At 42.5% G+C, this 21,675-nt stretch overlaps 1 protein-coding gene across 5 annotated transcripts in view; it reads right to left on the bottom strand.

Moving 5' to 3' along the window:
- znf385c (zinc finger protein 385C) overlaps positions 1 to 21,675 on the bottom strand; it is a 131,316-nt gene that overhangs the window by 5,651 nt on the left and 103,990 nt on the right. For all 5 annotated transcript variants that reach the window (XM_046414394.1, XM_046414393.1, XM_046414396.1 and 2 more), the window contains 6 exons: positions 20,996 to 21,138; positions 15,015 to 15,125; positions 7,688 to 7,907; positions 1,967 to 2,335; positions 1,642 to 1,829; positions 158 to 256 (listed from right to left, as the gene is read on the bottom strand). In XM_046414394.1, coding sequence (XP_046270350.1) covers positions 158 to 256; positions 1,642 to 1,829; positions 1,967 to 2,335; positions 7,688 to 7,907; positions 15,015 to 15,125; positions 20,996 to 21,138 — 1,130 coding nt within the window. The remainder of the gene's footprint in view (positions 1 to 157; positions 257 to 1,641; positions 1,830 to 1,966; positions 2,336 to 7,687; positions 7,908 to 15,014; positions 15,126 to 20,995; positions 21,139 to 21,675) is intronic.

Below are 21,675 nucleotides of genomic sequence, written 5' to 3'. Positions count from 1 at the left end.
ATTATTCCAAATTTGGCACGTGTGTGCAGCATGTTCAAGCATATCTGCTGCAAAAGAAAGGCAATTATGTTTTGTTTATCTTCCTTGAGTGTGTGTGCATGCGCCCATATTTGCGTGTCTGTGTTTTGTTTGTCTATGTCTTTATGCTGAGACTTACCGCTAAGCTGGAGCTTGGCTGGTTCTTGCTGTGGGGGGTAAATTTGGGTTTGGGTGGTTTTCCGGCAAGCCTATCCTTGTGCCTTCTGCTGTTCATGTGCTGCCGAGACCAACAGAAATACCATCAGCAAGCTAACAAGCATCTGTCGTACCACAGTAGAACAACTTCAAATGCTATCAGCTGAATTAATAATGGATACAAGTTGAGTATGACTGAAGTGCACAGAAATTACATCACACATCTTCCTATGGCAGCCTCACCATGTCCCTCTCTGGCTGCAGTGCTAACAGGCTTACGGTCTCCTGGGATGGGGGATGTTTATATAAGAGTGGTGGAATGCATTTAAGCCTAAAGCAACCTGGGTGCTCATACAAGCCAGCATATCCCGTATCTTTTCCACACTGCACTGCAACATAGGCCTCATTTCCAGGACAGGCCCCTTCACTCAGATGTAGTGTTTAGATGTTGAACTTCAAATGGGGAGAAATTACTTTTCCCAACTTGGTTTGATGGCAATGTCACCAGAAAATTAAATACAGGAGGCATTAGTAGCTCCCCATAATGAGTGCGAAATAAATGCCTGCTCACTGAAAAGCTGTGCAGTTATAGTGTAGTATAGTGTCAAACGATAGCTGTCTAACATGGAAAAATAGCTGCTGCTGCTTGAGTGTGCTCAGCTTCAGTCACGGTTCGCTTTCAATAGCTTCATTCATGTGGCTGTAAATGAAACTGCTGCATTGATTTGAGCCATCCTCCATCAAGGTTATGTTAAAACGTTCTCTTGGATTAAGTAAGGTATTTAAAAATCCCATCATTCATATTTATCATTTTAACACACATCATTTGCAATAGCTTTTATAAATCTAACATTAGAGGTCAGTCTGGTCTAAGTTCACTGTGCATTATCAGCTCCTTGATGTAGAAGGTAATTGCTAACTATGTGCAGGCAGTTTCTGCTTTCTGATTCATTTTGTGGCCACATCATCTGTCTGTGGAGGTGAGCTAATTATATGCAACATTTCCTCCCACTGTCTGATGCGACTGGGCTAGAGTGCTTTTTCCCTGCACAGTCGACAGCACTATGATTTTGAACAAAATACTATCAGGTTAGCAACACTGTCACTTAGCGTGTGCCTTGACGAATCTGCAGGACTTCGTCAAGTCCCCCGCATCATCTTTGATTCTACCCAGCACAGGAAGGACAGAGAAGTCCCAGAGTGATAGTTCCTGCTATTTTGTCCTCCTACTTTGATATGTTACAAACTAACAGTTTTTAGGTGGTAAAAGTTCAATTTGTTACACATTGTGTATCATGAGAAGATTTCCTCCACATTAATTCGTTTACAGCGTGTCTAAAAAATTGTAAAATATCAATTTCTTTCTTTTACAGTGGCTGATGACAAAATCCACAATGTTACTAGGACAATGAATGGTCAACTATATATATATCCTTAATATTCATGTGTTTTTTACCCCACCCTTACCTGGCTAAGCTGCGTCTCAGAGTTCACAAAGATCTCACACACTTCACACTGAAAGTTCTTGCTGGGCACCCCAACGCTGCCTTTGCTGCCCAGCCGCTTGCTCTTGCAGCCCCCACGAGCTGCCACTACTTTCCCCCTGCGTCGAGGCAGGACGCTGTGGCCTTCCAGCATCATTTTGTGCTTCGTACCTGGTGGAGAGAGGAGTGAAATGGTAGGTTTGTTGTGGTTCAAATCAAATAATATTTCAGATTTTTGTTTGATGCTCAGATTCCCAAAATGTTTGGGCACAAACAAAAATGAGTCTTCAAAATAAAAGGCCTTGTACCGCTGTTATGTGCTTCCAGTTGGGAGACAGAGTTGACTGTGACTTTACAGACAGGACAATGAAGGTGAGCCTTGCTCTTCTTGGGGTCCTTGTCCTCATCTGTACGTGGCTCCCCATTTGTGCTAGACATGTCTGCATGGCTGCCTGACTCAGTGGTCGAGCCCGTGGCCTCGGCGGCCTCTGGGACTTCGGGGGCACTGGTGTCTGAGCCAGTCTCTGAGAGATGTGAAGAAGGTGAAATCTGAGGAGGGGAAAGGGTAACCAACTCCACAGTGGAAACTTCGGATACTGGCGTCAGCATAACTGAGCTCCTGGGATTCTCCTCGAGCTTCACCTCCAGGTTGACTGGTTCCACATCAGACTGAAGGCCTGTATAAAGAGGCGGAAATAAAGGGCAATATTGTTGGGAAAGAGTTGCTTATTTACACATGCAATGGACTCATGTTTAAGATCTGATGAATGTAAGCGCTCTTTGAGCTCTGAAGGAAATATCTGAGTGTGCAGTGGATTTCAGAGGTTTTTGAAGTCCGATTAGTTGCTGTTGTGCTGTTAGTACGTTCATCCTGAAAACTTTCTTACATGTTATGTATTTATAGCTGGCTTGCTAACGCCTACATGCAAGAATCAGCTGGCTTTGTTCAGGGTTGGAGGGTGTTTGTGATAACTTCACCTTCACTATGAAGAAGTGACTTTTGGAGTGCTACAGTCAGGTCCAATATTAAACTGTCTGTTGATGGTAAATACTTTCAAGCTGTAGATCGGATGCTTGTAAACCAAAATGCCTCAGTTTGTATTTCAACACATGTAAAAGGATGGATTATGCGACATGTGTGGAGTGGAGGCCTTAGAGATGTTTCAAGGCTCCTTTGGCAGAGCTGAGCAACTGATGTACTTTTTCAACATGAAATGACTAAATGATTACAATTTTCAAATAACAATGCCCAGCAATGGTTAGAGCCTTTTCCCATTGCAGTTAATACAAAGTTTGATGTCTGGAAGAAAGAACAATGAGCCTGAATAAAAAGCAGAAAAATTCCCTTGCATGCAAAACACTCTTGGGGCTGACTTACTTTTTGGGTGCAAATGTTAAGTCGGCTGAATCAATCTCCAAATAATCATTTCCCTTTTAATAAAACATTGTAGCGAACATTAAGAGTGCTTTTGAAATGCTAGCTTTGTGCCATTTTCTGATATAGTATCTGTCTTTGTATTAAACCATGTGGAACAGACTAGATTAGCTTTGGTTTAGCCAAGTAAATGCCATCAGCCTCCTCCCTCCCTCCTGTCTTCCTTCCCTCTCCCTCACTCTCCCTCACTATTCAAATATCAAGCGGACCCAAAGTCTCAGTCAATATAAACAAGCCAATCGACTGCCAGACCCAGCCGATAAGTCACTGGAGTTCCATTACATATCTCCCCTTCACCCTACTGTCCTCCCGAGGGAGCCACGTACCTCACCCCGCAGCACAGTGAGCTACGCTTGCTGAATATCTCCATTTCATTTACACACAAACACACACAACCTTCCTCAATGCAACTGCGCTCCATTGATTTTCCCTTTTACGTCTCAGAGTGAATTCATCATTGGAGATAAGGGTCTTTCTCTCCCATTCCCACTGAAGGAAAAGAACGTATATAGGAGCAAGATTAGACAGTCCCCTCGCTGTAATGAGAGTGACCCCTGAGGGATTTGAGCTCCTCTGTAGGAGGGGGGAAGGGGGCAGGTATGATGCTAGGCTTATGTGAAAGACCGGGCCACCTGAGAAGTCTCTAGAGGGGAGTGATAATGATCAGTGGATTTAGCAGGAACCTTACAGAGGAAGACATGGAGGCTGGTGGGAATCAAAGTCCTCTAAAATCCAAAGATCATAAAGGACCTCATTCAGGACTCATTTCAGCTATCTCTACTGACTTTATGTTATCTTCATTCTTAAAAAATCCACAGTCTTCTACTTAAATGATTAGTCTATTAATCTTAAGAACGTGTTTGAAACCATTTCAGCCATTTGCCAAGACTGAGTGCCAAACTGATCTACTCCACTGGTTTCTATGGAATCCCATTTCCCATTAAAAGAAAAAGAAAAGATGACAATGAAAAAAATGCTAATTTTTTACTATCTCATACTTTTTTGCTTTCCATTAGTGTTTTTATGTTTATCACGACTAACTTCTTCTGAGAAATTGTAATCAGTTCAGGCATTTTACCAACGAAAAAATTAACTGATTAATTGAAAAAAACACATCAATAATGGAAACAATTGTTCATTACCCACCAAAATCATTTTTAAAGATTCAAAGTACCAAGTCTTCCCTGTCTGTCTTCCTGTCAGTTGTCCCACTTGCTCTTGGACCATCTACATGATGAAAGAAACCAACACTGGCAGACTGTGAGCCTAACGGCAGTGCCAGCGGGGCCTGCTGACGATATTTATTTCAGTGTTATGCTGAGAATCATCAGTTTTCTTTAATGTGAAAAAAAAATTAATGCATGTTTTAACAGTCCAGTTAAATCCGAAAGGCTTTTAGAGTGTAAACACATTTGAAGAGATCTCAATTCAGCAGCTTGATCCGTTGAGAATTTTAACCACAGCTGAACAGCAAATGAATATGAATATTGGATTCATTTTGCTTACACATGCAGACACCAAGCATTCGGTTTTGCAGGCGAGCTCTGATCCAAGGCAGCCTCAGAACATAAACAACTTCCCCGGAGAAAAATCCTCACTTTAAATCATCATTACTGTGGTGACAGACAGAGTCCCTGCGAAGACGACTTCAACAGTGGAGTCAATCAAAGCCGAGCGTGATTGATGCTTGTCACGACTGATGCAGACCCTCTGTCTCTGGACACCGGCCTATTGCTATCTCACAAGCTCATGCCCTCCTTTGCTGGTCTGGGACGCGGTTTATAAGCATCGATTAGTTCCTTTGTAAGATTGAAAACGTTGTCTCTGCTCTTCCCTGTCTCTCTCCCGCGAATACAAATTGTTGTTGTACCCAAAATGACAGGATATATCTGTAAAAAGTACGAGATGTTGGAAAGTTTTACTGTAACTTTATAGAATTTAGGATTGTTGTAAGAAGAAAAAGCAGTTTGAAGCAGTGAAACTGACAACATATAACATATTCATCCACCACCACTGGTGGAAAGGTTGTGTTGGTACTTCTGTCACACCACTATGGTAAAAGTGGAAACTCCCCCCAGGGCACCAGTCAGTCAGCCTTCATTTTCATGGGAGATTTTGTGCCCAGTGGCAGACAAAACAAGAACTTGTCTATTTTCAGTTTAAGGTTTGGTTAGGTTCAGGTCCAAAAAAGACTTTGTGAAGGTTTGGGAAACATCATATTTGGTTATAATTACCCGGTAGTGTTTCATTAAGGTTAGGGGACCTTTGTCATCATGGTTATAGTAAAAACCATATTCGTGGTTATGGTTTAAAGAAACCGACACTGGCAACAGGAAACAAAACAACATTTTATAAGCCAATCAATCCACGCTGACTTCATCTCCTTGTGAATGTGATACGACTTATACTACTAATTACTCCTGTTGGACAACAATCATAATTTTTAAGGTTGTCAGAGGGCCTTGCTGTTTGAAAATGGACATGATGTTTATTTGGGCATTTGCTGAAATGACTGATCCTAATATTTTTCTGTCAAGCATCCCCATTGGTGTGAGCTTACGATGATACTCGAGCAGATTACGGTCCTGCGTTTGAGTCTGGCCCTGTCATATTGCTATTAAAGTTATTATTATAGCTATGATTATTGAGGTGTTCTGCTGTCTGTCTTAACCATGTTATGACAAGGTCCAATTGCCCAAATATGCCTTGGAAAGCAATTTATGAGTCATCATTTGTTCTTGTGTACTTTAGGAAAAAGTGCCCTTTGAACTCCTTCCAGCACCTCACAGTCTGAAGGAGGTATGTTGATGACAGCGGTCTCCTGCGTCTAAATGAGATTTATTCTAATGCAGGTAAAGAGGCCAACCTTGTGAGTCTGCATTCTGTGTATTCAGAGCCAGACTGACTGCTTAGAGGAACAGCCGACAGGTGTGTTATTGGTTCCTGATGGCAGAAAATGCAGGCATTACCTTCAGGACAGCTCTCCACCAGACCTCGGTTTCATGGCAGACAAAGTCATTTCATAGGGTGTTAATTTGGAGTGCTATTCCATTACAGGTTGGCATTGTGCTGCACGCCATCGCTGGCTCGCACTGCTGCATTTCAATTTCACATTAGGCCAATCACACAATTGGGCTTATTAAAGACTGTTCCTCCTCACAAAATTGCCTTGGAACTGTAAAATTATTCACTGCATAAAAAACTAGCTATGACTTATCTACTTTCTCTCTCTCCAATGACCCCCTCTTTTCATTCCTTGCTCTCTCTTCCTTCCTCCCTTCTCTGTCTCCTTCATTCATTTCATCTTATCTTTCATTTTCCACTCATCATCTCGTTTCGTCTCCACCGCTGCTTCCCTCTTTCAGAGCTCTCCTTTGCAACGGCGGAATATTAAAATGAGATTTGATGAGAGCGTTATCAGCCTCCCAGTCTTTTGTCCACTTTCTCCTTTCTGAAGGAGACTCTGAGTGCTCGAGGCAAAAAAAGTGTCCACGTCTGTGTGTATCCACATGCACATGAGCATGTCTTTGGGGGGTAAAGTACAAACTGTCTCCCTCTTCTCTCAGCACCTTCATATCTCCCCTCTAATATTCCATCTAGCATCCGAGTGCATTTTGAAATTCTGCTCAGATAGTGATATTAGACATGGCAGGGGAAGGATGAAGTAGGAAACTAGAAAAGAGAGAGGGAAAACTGCTCCCCTCCTTCACTGCCATCACCTTGGATGGATAAATGAAAAGCGTGGATCCAGACGAGAGCAACATGAGAAAGTAATGGGCTCACTCTGCAGTCAAAGTGCCAATGGAGCAATTCACACTCTCCGAGCCAAAGTTGCAGCCATGCTGTGTGGAAAAGTCAACATTCATATTCATCTGAAAGAAATTCCATGCACTCATTTTTCTTTATCAAAAGTGAAAACGTCTGTACATACAACACCAGTGTGGAGACATTTGAACTTTTTTTGTAAAAGCAGATGAGTGCCTTTGATTTCTTTCAACTCTCTTTTCTATTTGGCAGGCTGTCAAATGAAAACTCTCACCACTATTTTGCTTCCTCTCAACTCAGCCAGCACTATCTGTCCTTCTTTTCACGTTGCACAAATACACCAATCTGGATCTATGGTTGCCCTCTCTGTCTAACAGAGACAGATAGGAGAGAGCAGGAGGGAGCGAAGGGGAGTCAAGCACTTGAAATTAAGAGGCAAAGGGGGCTTAAAACAAACCTTGGTCAGATTATGATCAATCTCAGCGAGCTCTTTTATTGACACAACATCTCTTGCACCCAAACATCCCACTATCCTGTTGCTTCAGAGCCCTACTGAGGGCCATGTCAGAGAAGTTTTGGGGGAATGAAGTAGGCTGAAACTGCTGAGATTTCAATGCACAGAACACAGAGGGGATAGGAGGGCAACAGGGTGAAGGATAAGGTGTACGGAAGATGTAATCTGAAAGTGTAACACAACGGAGCAGAGGGAAAGAGATAAAGGAGAGTGAGATATGGAAGAGGAGGAGGATGGAAGAATGATGTGAGATGAGGATTGGTGGAGGAAGCAAAGCATGACAAAGAGATGTTTTCTCTCCGTCTGTTAACATACTTGTTCCCTCCACTAAGCTTGTTTCCATGAGTGCGGGAAGAGCCGCCTCGGATGTGGATGTCTTGCTCCGGTCCCGATCTCGTTCCCGGTCTCTGTCTCGGTCTCTCTCCCTCCCTGTGGACGAGGCCTCCCCAGCTCGTCGCTGCCTGTTCTTCTGGGCCTCCATGGCTTTGAGCTTGCGGGCATGCTTGTGGCCCTTGTAGTGGGCTTCTGCTTGATTCTGCAGGAAAACGAGAGAAAACTAGGTTGGAAAGGAAAAGCGGAAAGGATCGTTTGACTTGATGCATTATCTGCTGAAGAGCCCACGTGCAATAACTTAAAATTTATGCCGGAATATTTGCTCTCTCGCAGGGATGGCTGCGAGGAGAGTCTGTTTCCACCTGATAACGGTGATGGCACATCGGGAGGCCAGAGGTATAATTGCATGTGTAATATGCAACAAGAGAGAGGATCCCATCTCCACAACTACCTTATTAATGTGCACTGTGAGAGTCAGCCTCGGCAAGTTCTAGACACATGGCAATACATACTAATGTCACACACATCTGAGCATCCACAGGCACACAAACCCACAAATACAAATCAGACGCTGGCTGAATTGCAGCAATAAACACGTTTGCACAAATTTAGTCCACGTTTTACCTTACCTACCAACCACATTCTCATCATTCTCACGGCCCTGTTCAGTCCGAGAACAAAGCTCCGTGGTGTCAGAGCAGGCGTGGATATATAAGAATATCGGGGAAATCAATACAGACATCATTAAAAGTTAAGACAAGCTGCAGGGATCGACTCCTCATCTCAAGGCCTGGATTGGAGACAGTTATACAAGGAAAACTTGAAATGTTATGGAGAAAAAAAACCATGCACAACCACTGATTCAGTACATAGAGCCAAATCAAATAAGGGTTAAATGACGAAGTTTGTTTCAAATTAAATCCAAAATATGGAAAACATAAATGCCCCCACAAAAACACTAATTATAGAGAAGAGTAAGTAATATAGGCATTCATACTCTCAGTATTTAAGAAATGGATGGATTAAGGATGAAGGATTGAGCAAAAAATAGTTCCCCCCACCACCCCAGAGGGTGTATGTTTTGACAAGTGGTGCAAGGTAAGATGGTCTTCCAAGACTGCCGTGCTTCCATCCAGCTTTACTTGCTCAAGAAATAAGTCATGCAAATCCTCAGGCACCAAACACATTGAGAAAAGAAGAGACAGGACTCTGCTCTAAAGACTCCTAACTGAAGAATAAATACATGCAGAGCCTTGAAGACACTAAAAGACTTTTTAATTAAGATGTGGATTTCTCTGATTACCTGAGCATCAACAGTACATTAAGTCCTAAGAGCAACAAATAAGTTTACTGCTTGTGGTGTTTTACAAAACACCATTTGTTTCAGTGAAGACAGAAACAGCAGTGCTCTTTAGCAGTCGTTCATTCATTTAACAAAATCACATCTGAGACAAAAACAGAGACGTGACGTCACTTTAGAGGTTCGACTCGACAAGCACGACAAGACAAGAGTGTAAATTTCCATCTTCACCCACGCAAACTTTTGTAATTCTTTCCATTTTCCAAAGGTGATTGGCCAACACTGCATCTCCAGGCTTTAGACTCATGGACCTTTTTTTTTTTACCAGGATAGGAACAGTGTGCAGATTGCATTTCCAAGAGATATTTGTTTTCCCATCCAGTCCAAAATGCTTCCATAATTTGTTGTCTATATTTCTTGTATTAGCTACTGTTGACATTGTACTATGAGTTGAGGGCTGTTGTAAGATTGTCCGATTAAAAAATGCAGTGGCGATAGTGTGTGTGGAAAGAAAGTGATGGGGTGAGCATTAACAACCGCTTCCACTGCAGTCAGAATCGTTTCCATTTCGAGGAATTTTTCAGTGTTCATATCAGTGAATAATTTTCGATGGACAGGTGAAAACGGTCTTTGCCTTGCGGTTTACAATGCATAAGGCCAGCAAAATCTACTTCTATGTGCTCAATCCTCTGTTCAGGCAAGGTTGCTGAAATCTGCTGAGCAGGTTTAACTTTGTATCTACGACAGACCAGATGAGTGCGTACAAAGCTCTTTGTCAGATGTCTTCCTTTTATTATTCAGAATCTGTCTTGCACTTGATTAAGGGTGTCTTGGAGAACAGAATGCATCACTTGTTGGTGACATTTTTTCACTGTCAACTCAGAAAATTTTGCATTAGAAGGACAGATGCAGGGATGCTTTTGTTTAAATTTCCAGCTGGCCATCTGTAATCTGTCTCCCACTCTTAGTATTCTTTTGTCATCTAAAAAAGGGCTGAGAGGCTGAATTTCAGACTGAAAATTTATTTCTTTCCCTTCCTGCACCTGCGGGATTTTTTCAAAGAAACTTTGGTTCTGTTTTGCCTGAATCCAATAAAGCTCGGACTCAGTGATTTCCAATGCTCCCGTGCGTTTTGGTTTTACTATTGTTAGTGAAACTTTTGACCCAAGCAGTTACATGTGACAGTCAGTTGATGTCATGGTAGCAAATCCCAATTGTAGATGCAGTAATTACACTTTGGTTGAACTTTTGAGACTTTTTTTTTTCTTACAACTTCATCATCCTCATGTGGGTCAAGATTATTTTCACACTAATAAATTTCTCTTTGTTTGAGCCACATTGGACCAATCCACCACAGCGACTACTGTCTTAACCTGTTAACACTTATTCCCCTTGTTAGAGCATTTGTGGAATTTTCACTTTCATTACGGCGGTTTCACTGTGCAGGTTCAATTAGGTTTCGTATCTCTCTGGCTAACTGTTTTCCTCAAAGGGTTTCCATTCTTTGGCTCTTTTGAACTCTTTATCCAGTACAAAGTAATCACAGAGTCAGTCCTCAGTTTTACTTAAAGGATGGTAAATGGAGAAAAGAAAACCAATGGGATCTAATATGCACACAGCAGCTTGTAGCACACATTTTGGTGTTCTTTTTGCTCCCCAAAAAGTGTTATCCAATTTGTCGAATCACAAAGTCATCGTGTTCCATTCTCCACGTCAGTTCAAGTTCAACAGGATTTTTAGTTCTTCAGACTACACTAACAGATTCAGTCCTGCACCTTGCTAGACTATTTTGGCTTGCATGGATAAGGTGTTAGCGGCCTGTACACTAAATGTACCACAAATCTGGAGTGGGGGATGCTCCAAAAGTAATTTTGGTCATGCGTATGAGGGATATATTGACTTCTTCATCAGGATGGAAAATAGTCAGTCCCAAGAAATCTTAATACATCTGTATCTTTAGCTTGAATAGAAAGAAAAAGGATAAATTCTACATTAAGCAGTCTCAACTTCAACACCATACTGAATAATTCAGGATTCAGATTAGGGCCTGTCATTAAGCAGTCATTTAATGAAAGGCAACCTGCGTCATGTGAAGAAGCTTCTCCTTGATGACTGCTCTGTGCTGAAGACAATAAATAGGGTGTCTGTTCCTACATTTTGCACATGTTCTTCTCCTGAATAGATTACCTCTATTGATCATAAACTGGCACACCAGTTCTGAAGTTTTTAATGAGCTGATCAAAACCTTTCCTGGCTATAACCTAATTGGAAGACAAGGCATTGCTTTTACGAAGGTGAGCTCACCTCAAATCTTCCCCTTTCAAACCAGCCAGACTTTTCAAAAAACTGCTCATCACTTTACTTTGATTCTTGTTCCATTACAGTCCCAATGGATTCAATTTCCCAGAAGAAGAGCAGTGCATGATTTATGAGCTTTTCCAGTCCCACACTCACATGCTGAGTTCCAACATCTGTGGATTGTGTTTCTGGGGTGACACTTAGCATGGATACAGTTCCTTGAATGAGTCATCCGAATTTACTGTCTAAAGCAGCCAGTGATCCAGAGAGGCGCTCTAATGTTCCAGACACAACCTCCCAGTAATGATCACCTCCAATTAATATTCCCAGCATCTCCATTCGCTTACTGAAGTGCCAGCCAGCTGCATGCCTTTTTGCTCCAATTCTCTGCACATTTCCACTCCCACTTACATTTTGGGATGTTGTATTTGAAATTGAACACACACACACGCACACACAAGTGTGCATGTGTGTGTGTGTGTGTGTAAGTGATACATGTGTGTATTAATGATGTCACTGTATTGATGCACTTTAACAGTTGTAACTTGCTGCATTAGTGCACGGATAGAAGATCACAGGCACACATACATACACCACTACCACTCTCAGGAGTCTAAAGAGTTAAATGTGTACACTTCACATTAATGTTGTGATATAGCAGAGGTCTATAAATGATGTGGCTGTCATAGCGTCTGTAGAAAAAACAACTCGACTACTTCAGCGACTGATCTGTGACTGATCTGCCGTGAAAAAGCTTCAGAGATCAGCGAGTGATGTGACGAATTCATCGAGTGCCATCTCCAATTGAGTCTCTGTGGAGGCAGAGGGACAAGTGTGAAATGGGCTTTGGTTTTCACATCACCACCACGGCCCACAGGATACAGTCCTCTTCCAAGGGATCCTTGATGTCCTGTGATTAAGCAATCCCACGGTTAATAGTTGGACTATATCTGGTGCATAGACATATGTTTAGTGGGTGTGAAATGGTGCTGAATCCTCTCCTCCAATAACGACTTGCTTGTAGCAAACTAAACAAACAAACAAAAAGACATAAAAATAAAGTGGGTCTGCCAGTTGGTCTGCTTAATTTAACAATCACTGAGCTGCATATTTTGATTTTAGAAGAGCATAGAGCTGGAGAGTCAAAATATTGCTTTTGCCAAAGTTGCCACTTGGAGTCGTCTCTGTTCTGTTCTGTGATGTTATGACAATATAAAATTTTCAAAACGATGAACGAGAGGAAAGACATAAAATGAAATATTCATACAGGTATGAGAGCAGCAGACCTAGTGAAAACTCTCCTCACACACATATGCACACACACACACGTACGTACACAGAATGTAGTCCTTGAGCAGTTTTTCAACATTTTAACACTGCTGCAGCTGGATCATAAACACCAAAAATTCCAGAGCAACGCAAAATTGTTGATTTCAGACCCAGTCCCAAAAGTGTACACAACATTACACACTAATTTAGAGGATAATTGTCTTCTATGCAAAACTCCATAAATATCAAAGGGACATGAGGTAATTCATGACCCCTATTAACCTTGAGGGAAACCGGTAGGAATTGAAACCACCTTTAAAGAACCTCTAGCCTTTATCAAAACTCCTCTGACAGACTCCGTCCCACTGCTTTGACCGGTAACTAAAATCAACAACAAAATAAGAAATTCAACAGAAATATGTGATGAGTCACACAAGCAAGCAAAATGCTATTAATGCTGCTTCAAATCATTTGCTGTTATTCTGGTTTTGGATTGAAAAGATAATTTTCACAGCAGAGAGGCCCAAGGGTGTCTTGGCTGAACAGGAACAGCAGTTGGACAACCAGAAGATACTTAAGCCACTCAGAGGTTCTTCTCATGTGACTTTAAAGGATTAGTTCTCCATTTTGGTAAGTATGCTTGTTTGTTTTTGTGCAGTTAGATAAAAAATTCAATGTGACTCTCATGTCTGTACAGGAAATTTAAAGCTGCTACGAACAGTCGGTTAGTTTAGCTTCAAAATAGACAATAATAAAAATAAAAATAAACAAGGGGAAAAGTTGCAACTTTAGTGTGTCTAAAACAGAATCGCCTAACAGTAAATCTAAAGTTAACTAATTAATGCATATCCCATTATTTGATTTCTACAAAAACCAAAGACTAAAAATGACATGTGGTGGTTTTGAGGGGGTTGTGTGCTGCAACATGTCTTGACCAGGCGGGGTAACATGCTGCATGCTCTGTTGATTTCTTTGCAAACTCACAGTTTAAGTTTGAGGCTGTAGTTGGGAATATTTTGGTACCTTTGGACCAGAGCCAAGCTAGATGATTCTCACTGATCTTTTCACATAACTCTCAGCAAATATGTGTATTTTCCAAAATGTCTCTTGTTTACCTGTAACCACACCCATCAGTGGTGTCAGGGGGCATTCACACAACCCTGAGGACACCTCTGTATCACTGCTGCGAGGTCTGACGTTGGGCCACCAGAGGTCAGCAAAAACAAGATTTTCATGTGGCCTTAAGTTGATCTTTCAGATCAGTTTATGCTATACTGAGCGGCAGAGAAAGTTTACTTCCCCTTACCTCTGAGCATTATACACAAGGACAGCTTGGTATAATATCTGAGCAAACTGTGGGGAGGGTGCATGAGAGTGTTAGGAAAGTGTTCATGCTCTCAGAGAGGCTGATAAAACTACAGTCAGACGTGACACTCCTCTTTAAGTCGCTGTGCAGATTCAGGGAATGGGATTTGCTCTACTGTGTGAAGAGCACAGAGTCTGAGTCTGCTCTCCTCCCTCAGCTCCCAGTCTCCTGTGCCTCAACCCCTCTTTGAAGACGGGGCCAAAAAAGACGTGTGTGCCTGTGTGTTCGTGTGTCTGTGTGTGTGCGCGCATGTGTGTGCGTGTTTTACTGTGCCCAGACATGAGGTATCTTAAGGCTTTTTTGACTATTTGTTTATATGAATATGCATCAAATGTCATGGGATGTGGGCTTGTGCGCCTGTGTGTGTATCTGTGCACACTCGTGTGCATGTGTACAGTATACATGGGTGTATTTGTGCAAGCATGTGTGTGTGTGTGTGTGTGTGTGTGCGTGTGTGTGTGTGTGTGTGCTAGAGGTGGTGGGGATGAGAGAAATGGAACGAGGAGCCGAGAACGCTGCTTCCTGCTGGGGCTGCTGATTGTTTCTGCTCTTTGCTGATAAACAGCAGCTCTCCCTGCTGTCTAATCCCTCATACTAAAACAGCAGACAGACACACGCATACAGATTGTACTGAAAGGAAAACCAAACAAACTTTTATACACACATAATGGGAAAAAAACTTAATGACTAAGTTTTGATTTAAGACGTACAAACTTTCAGAAATACATTCACTTACTTTTTTTTTTTTGACTTTGCGTATCCTCACAAAAACACACATTTGTTGTTACACACACAAACGCGGTGAGTCAGTGAGGATGATAAGAGCTGAGGTAATTGAGGGACGTACATATTTTCAAAAACAACATTCAAGAAGATAGCAGAAGCACAAAACAAGGAGATGCTGTTCTCTGAGGCTAGACTCACTTTTTTGTATAGATTGCTTTCATGTTGTAAATTACACAGTCTGGCGAGCCGTCTCTCCCTCCCTCTCTCTCTCTCACACACACACACAGCCCCACAACCTCTCTATCTTTCCCCAAAACACAGAGGCATAAAGCCACTAAAACATTCCTTACCGTTGAATTAAAGCGCAGGTGGCAAATGTTGCAGGAGATAATTTGTTTCTTCTTGAGGGGCTGAGGGACACCAAATGTGTGGTTGATCACCGCCTTCTGGACAGGGTCCATCTGAGAGACAGAGAGAGAGAAGACCAGGACAAACAACATTAACGTTGCAAGATTTTATTTTCTCAAATGAGAAATTTATGTGCAGCAGAGCAACTCAGAGGTAAGGTGAGGTCGCCAAGACTCAACCTTCAGCGTGGCCATACTAATAAAGAATCCTCTTATAGCTCAGTGGACCGCATGGCATCATATTAAGACGTTTAAACAGCTACAGAATGTAATGAGGAAATAATTTGATTTATTTTTGACAAATGTCATAAGTTAATGCAGTCGAATGCCATAAGTCCTCTGATAAATGTTGCCTTTGTGAAGCTTAAAAAATCTGTTTATAAAGAGCTGTTGACTGAATTATATGTATCATTTTGGAGGTGGAAATCTGGAAGTCCATGTACGCAACCAGGAGGCATGAAGAGAATCCTAAGTGCTTTGTTATTCGAAAAAGAAAACAAAACTAAGAATAAGTAGCCAAGGACAAGCAGGGACTGTCTAGCTGAGAAATAGCTGAGCAGGTTTACAGCCAAAATCTGGAACCAGTGGAAACTTAACTCAGGGAATTAGCATGAGGTTGCGTGGCCCTGCGATGTGAGGGGAATACTTCAGTTTCTCCCAAGGTCGATGTGTGATACTTTGTGTGTGACTTTTCTGTCTTGCCTACGTGCATGGAGTAACTCGACCAGTGGCTGTTTTGCTGCTTTTCTTAAAAGAGAAAAAGGGGAAGTGCACAAAGAGTCACACTCTTCTTATGATGTACCAGGTGTGAGTAGTCAGAGAAGATAACAAAATAAGGTGACAAAATACCAACTCGGTGGAAAGGCCAACTTTATACATGTCAGCAAACTGTGCTGCATGGCAGCTTCTTATTGAGCTAAGGGTTTTTTTGCCACTGCCAGTTCACACAGTGAAACTCGACGAAAAGCTGGCCTTTCTTCAGACTTCAGACTTTTGGGTGACATTTCTTCTTGTCAAAAGCTTTTTCTAACCAAGACATATTAATCCTTTGGAGGCAACTTGCACCCTCTTTAATATGCAAACCTGTTCATGGGTCAGTTGGAAAATCATCTGTTTTGCCGTCCATGTAGTAAGAACTTTCATTCTGCTTTGAAAACATTCACTCACAGTCTCAATTCTAAGCTAGACAGCTATCGAACACACACACACACACACACACACACACAGGCATTTCCACCTATTTGTCAGGTTATAGAGCGACGTGGATAGTGGATGTGCGTACACAAAAACATGTTTGACTGGTATCTTCCTCACTCTGTTCAGGTGGGATAACATATTTATTGTTCCTGTTAGTATTCTGAGATTGATGACCTCGAAGAATTTTCATGCTTTACCTATTCTCACTTGTGTAGTAATATTTTTCTAGGTAATTATCAAACGTGATTATTTATACACCTTACTTGTTTATTCAATTTTTTCCCCCTGTTTTCCTCCTTCGTTTTTCTAATTCTGAGACAATGAGTCATCATTGCTTTAATTTTCATGTCTAGCAGAATTATTTAGTTTTACTCATATGACAGAAGCCTATTCAGTATTGTTCAGTACACTCAATGCTGTGATGCTGTAACAGTCCTTCTTTCTCGTTAGCTGAACTGCAGACTCATGGGTTGCTCTTGTGTCTGGTATACTTAAGAGACCTGAAACTGTGAATCTGTAAGCACTGACAAAAGTCTGAGGGACTGAACTGTTTGCTGCTGGTTTTAATATCACTCTGTTGTGCACCTGAGTACGTTTGTGTTATACAATAAAGCTGGAATGAAAAATATTTTGATTTCAGATGTGTGTGTGTCTTTCTCTGGCTGTTTGCTCAGACATTGGATTATTCTGCATGCTCTGTAGTCCTCTGGATTCATGTTTAAAGTAATCACCAGGACAGTCCCTGCCATAAGAGACCAGGGGATGTATTACTGGACTGTCCAACCCTCTCGCCCCAGCAGCATGTGTGAGCGAGCACTGCAAGAACTGCGACTGGTAATCTTAGGCTGCTTGTGTTTCCACATTCAGCTTTCTGGTAGGAATTGCTGAGAGTGAAGAAAACACAAAGGATGTTGAATAAAGGCTGTAAGTAGTTTTCTCTGTTTCCAGTGACATACTCCTGGAAAGGCCGTTACACTGCAGACTTAGTGTTCACCGCAGTCACCACTCCGTATGAATGGGTGAATCTAAACACAGATGCAGTCTTCTATCCAGTAATGCAACATGGTGAAATGATGCTGTAAGTCGCATGGATGGATGCATGTGTGTACCTCACCGTCACTCTGCATCACAAGGTGGATTAAAGCGTGTTGACACAGTTACTGCAGGGAATGAAATCAGCCTGATCATATGCAACACAAACGTGTGGTGCATCAACAAATCAAAACCTCCACCACAGGTTAGGGCTCTGTGATGTGACCAAAACCTCATATGCTGATATTTCATATCTAGATGATGATACATATCGCAATATCGCACATTTTCTGGAAATTCTGTGAATAGATAGTTTCTATGAAACGACCATGTGGAAAAGCTTATTTCCTCTTATGCTTTGATCACACTCATACCCATCCAAGTCATCCCTCTTTTGGGTACGAGCTCCTCTTTTTTGTCTTGGCTGTTCGGAGTCCTTATCCTGTTCTGAAAGACTTTGTTCTGTGTCGCGTTCATGATCTTCAGTGTTTATTTATTTGTGTTGTCTTCATGCAAACTTCCTGCATGCGTCCATGCAGTGCAGAAGAACACAAAGCATTGTCCAAGCTACCAAGAATATTACCGTTAAGAGTGATAGGAAACACAACAAAATTAATGATAAAGCCTAATATGACACAGTAGATGCTGTTCTATCATCACACTATACAAATATACAGTATAAATCATCATATCACACAGCCCTGTCATATGGGCAGACTCCTGCTAACCCCTTTCCTTTAGCTTTCATGTTTCTCCCCACACAGATTCTGTAGGTCCTTAACACGACCATTTTGCGCTGTTGTTACAAGCCAAGCTACAGCTGATATATTTATGCAGAGAGCTCATTGTAATCTCAGAAATGCGACTCTCTAATACAAGATGAATCATTGCAGCCCGCGGGAGTTTCTGGAGGGGCTTTTGGGCAGACTAATTCAGTTTTAACTGTCTGTGAAAAGACCGCAGAGAGTCCCAGAACAGCATACTATAAAGAGCAGAGTGAAAGCCCAGGCTTCATTAGAAGGTCTTCATGCCATGGTGACAGCTGATTTCAGTGCAGCACCCTTCAGCATGGTATCACGTATAACAATTACCTTGGATCTCACCCCAGCCTGGCGCAGGGCCTGGTCCAGTCCATTCCTCTACTTCCATGGGAGTCAGAATGGCGGATGGATGCCACACTGTCTTTCGTTCTTTCTGATACGCAAGCCTGAACAACATCAGACCCATCTGTACAACACAGAGCTGGGCCACACTCAAGGCAGCTGCCTCCTCTGCAAGAGTAGAGTTTGTTTACTACAGACTCTTCAAGGCCAGGTGTGAGGGAATATAAACACACCTGACACTGAGACCTCCACGCTGGAGGTATATCTCTCCCTATGGGCAACCTTTGCTTTTGTTGCTTTATTTTGGCCTCTACTACATGTCTCAAAGCTACTTCTGGGAGCAACTGACTTTTCCCTTCACCAGCCGAAGCCTGACCACAGAAACCTAACTCTCCCACTCTTGCTGCCCTAGGTCCACCTCAGTCGGGCAGGCTGCACACAACTATTTGTTTTAGGAACTGAAGAATGTGTCCATTGTCTGTCCGCAGCCATCCTGAACCGACTGCTATAAATGCGTCTTTTGTCCAAGCCCTCTGTCCTCCCCCACCGTCCTGGTGCAGACAGAACTTATCCTGTGTCGGCCGGCTGGGTCCGTGATGGGGTTTCAGGGTGGGTAGAGAGAAAGAGACACACAGAGAGATGAGGAGAGGGTAAGGTGCGGGGGAGGATGCGAGAAGGGACACCAGGGGAACCGGAGGATATTTAGTTTTGGAGACAGGTGCATTCATCTTCCCCCCTGCACACACGCCCGGGACAACGTGTGCCTTATCAGGGCGAAGAGAACCTGGGGCTCCCAGCTGAATGGACTTTGTGATTAATGCCACAGCTGTGCTGTCACACTGTGTGTTATGGAGGCTAATCATCTCCTCCCGGGACTGAAGCGACACTGATTTGATGTTATTTCCGCAGTTATCATAATTTCTGCATTCTGGTTGTGGTAGATTCTACATCCTACCATGACTTGTAGTCTATTTAACAATGGCTGACTGAATATCATTGCAACTCGGTAAATATGACTTCCTGTGCACTAGTTTGCTGCATTCATTAATAATCTGCTGCCATTTTTCTTCTACAATAATTGTAGAAATATTACTGTTGTTTTTACTTTTATTTTTTCTAATAAGGAAGCTGAGCCACGGTGCTTCAAATTCTGAGATATATTTGTTGTGGGTTATTACACATTATTTTTTATCAGAAAGAGCTGCGAGGCACTGAGAATGGAAAAAATTTTCCCCATTAAAACATAACACAGACATAACACTGACCAAAGACCTGCCCTGTCGCCTCCACCACTAATGTAAATACATGAGGTTGTTAGAGGAGCGAGAGTTTTCCAGCATGCTCAGTCGTCCATAGGGTGGTATAGGCAGTGGGCAGCAGAGCGTATGAATAAACTACACTGTTCAAAATAGCAGGCTGGAGACCCCCTACATATACACACACATCATACAGCAAACATTTATTTCTCATCCACCCCCTCATACATGTCCTCCACTGTAAGAACCAGGTAGCCAGATGTCGGTGTGGCTCAGACCCCTAACCCTCCCCCTCCCCCTCCCCCTCCCTCATCCTACCTTTTTTTCGCTTGGTTTGAGGAGGTGTAAAGTGCATGCTAGAGCAAAAGCTCTGGCTTATGTTTCATTTACAGACCAAAGAACTGGAGATGGTTTCACAGTGTGCGATGAGGAAAGTGAACACACACACACCCTCATACACACAGACAGAAAGTATAAAACTCGGAAGGATCAAAGACCACAAGAAGTGCTGACACACATACACATACACAGAAGAAACGACAATGGGTGTAACGCTGCTAAGTAAAGGATCAAAGAAACAAGCTTTTAATTCCAGGCACAGAGGCGAGGTAAGCATCAGAGCCGAGGGGCTTGAAAACCGAACAGTTTGTGGCCGACGTTTGAAACTGATTAATGAGGGTCTCATCTGCGGAGATGCTGATGGTGAAGTGACAAGTTAGCCATTCCGCTTGAATAAAGATTAGCACCCCAAACCTAAGCTGAGGCCTCTGCACAGAGACAGCCGTGGAGTTTATAGGATGAGTACTGGGGGTTAAGGTCTGGCAGGACAGCATTAAGGACACTGGCAACAAATTTTATTAAGTACATGGACCGCTAACCCTGACCCACGAAATGAAGGTTGTGTGTACTCCAGGGTGCAGAATGATGTTAATGCGATGTTATGCTTTTAATCATTGCCACTGATTGAGTGACAGTTTGCCAGGTGCTTTGATTTGTTGCTTTCATTCTCTTTGCTTCATATTTTGCCAAACACTTTGTATTTTCATAAAGTTTGCAAGATGAGGTGAGATGAGAGAAAACACTGAAAGAAATTCTGTTCTCTGGCTCAAAGAAGCATATCACAATATTTTTCTGTGATGAAATCAATCACCTTTCACATTACATTTCTGATGGATCTGATTAGGTTCTGTTTTATTTATGGGTTGTTTTAAGTTCTGCTAGAGAGCTTTGTTGTTGCTGTTGTGGTTGCTAAAAGTCATACAGTAATTGGTCCCACTTTAATTTATCTAATTGTTATTTTCTGTGATATCAGGTGCTAAAGAGTCGTTCCACTCACCGTGTTAAAGTTAGGGAACAGGCTGAGGGGAGAGGATCCATTCAGTCTGAAGGGCAGGAGGTGTTTGAGGTCAAGCTGAGGTTGCAGAGGTCGTCCTGCGACAGGGAGGGAAGCCAGAAGGGGGCTGCCCTGGGCCGACGTACCTGGACAACACAAAGAGACGGATGTCTTGTAAGTTAAGAAAACAACAGGGAAGCATTAACACGGGGGACATTTCTGTCCCAGCTTGACTGGAAGAGTGCAACTGCACCAATGGCTTCTGAAAAGGTCAGGTGCTGCGCTCAAGGGAGGCCTGACTTTGATTTATCTGATACCAGAGGCACCATTACACCTCCACCTGACTTCAAACACACATTGTACAACTCAAATGTGTGTAAACGTATGCCTGTGAGTTGGAATGTGCTTCAATATCAGACAATACGGTGTGTGCAAGTGAATGTGTGTTTATGTTTTTAAGCAGCCAATAGGATGTGGCGTACATGTGTGTTTGTTGGGGGAGGATGGGCAGTTTGGTTGGAAACTTAATACTCCTATCACTCCAGTGGCCTGAGTTGATCCCCCCAAGGACATGCACCTACCGTCATGTACATACATACACACACACACAAACATCATTTAATTACTGATTTATTGGCTGAGGAAAGGTGCCTGTGCGAGGGGGAAGATTGGAAATATCGGAT

The sequence above is a fragment of the Scatophagus argus genome, chromosome 16, assembly GCF_020382885.2.
Source record: "Scatophagus argus isolate fScaArg1 chromosome 16, fScaArg1.pri, whole genome shotgun sequence".
Taxonomy (NCBI): Eukaryota; Metazoa; Chordata; class Actinopteri; family Scatophagidae; genus Scatophagus; species Scatophagus argus.
The sequence above is the reverse complement of the archived record's forward strand: the minus strand, read 5'-3'. Positions and strand labels throughout refer to the sequence as shown.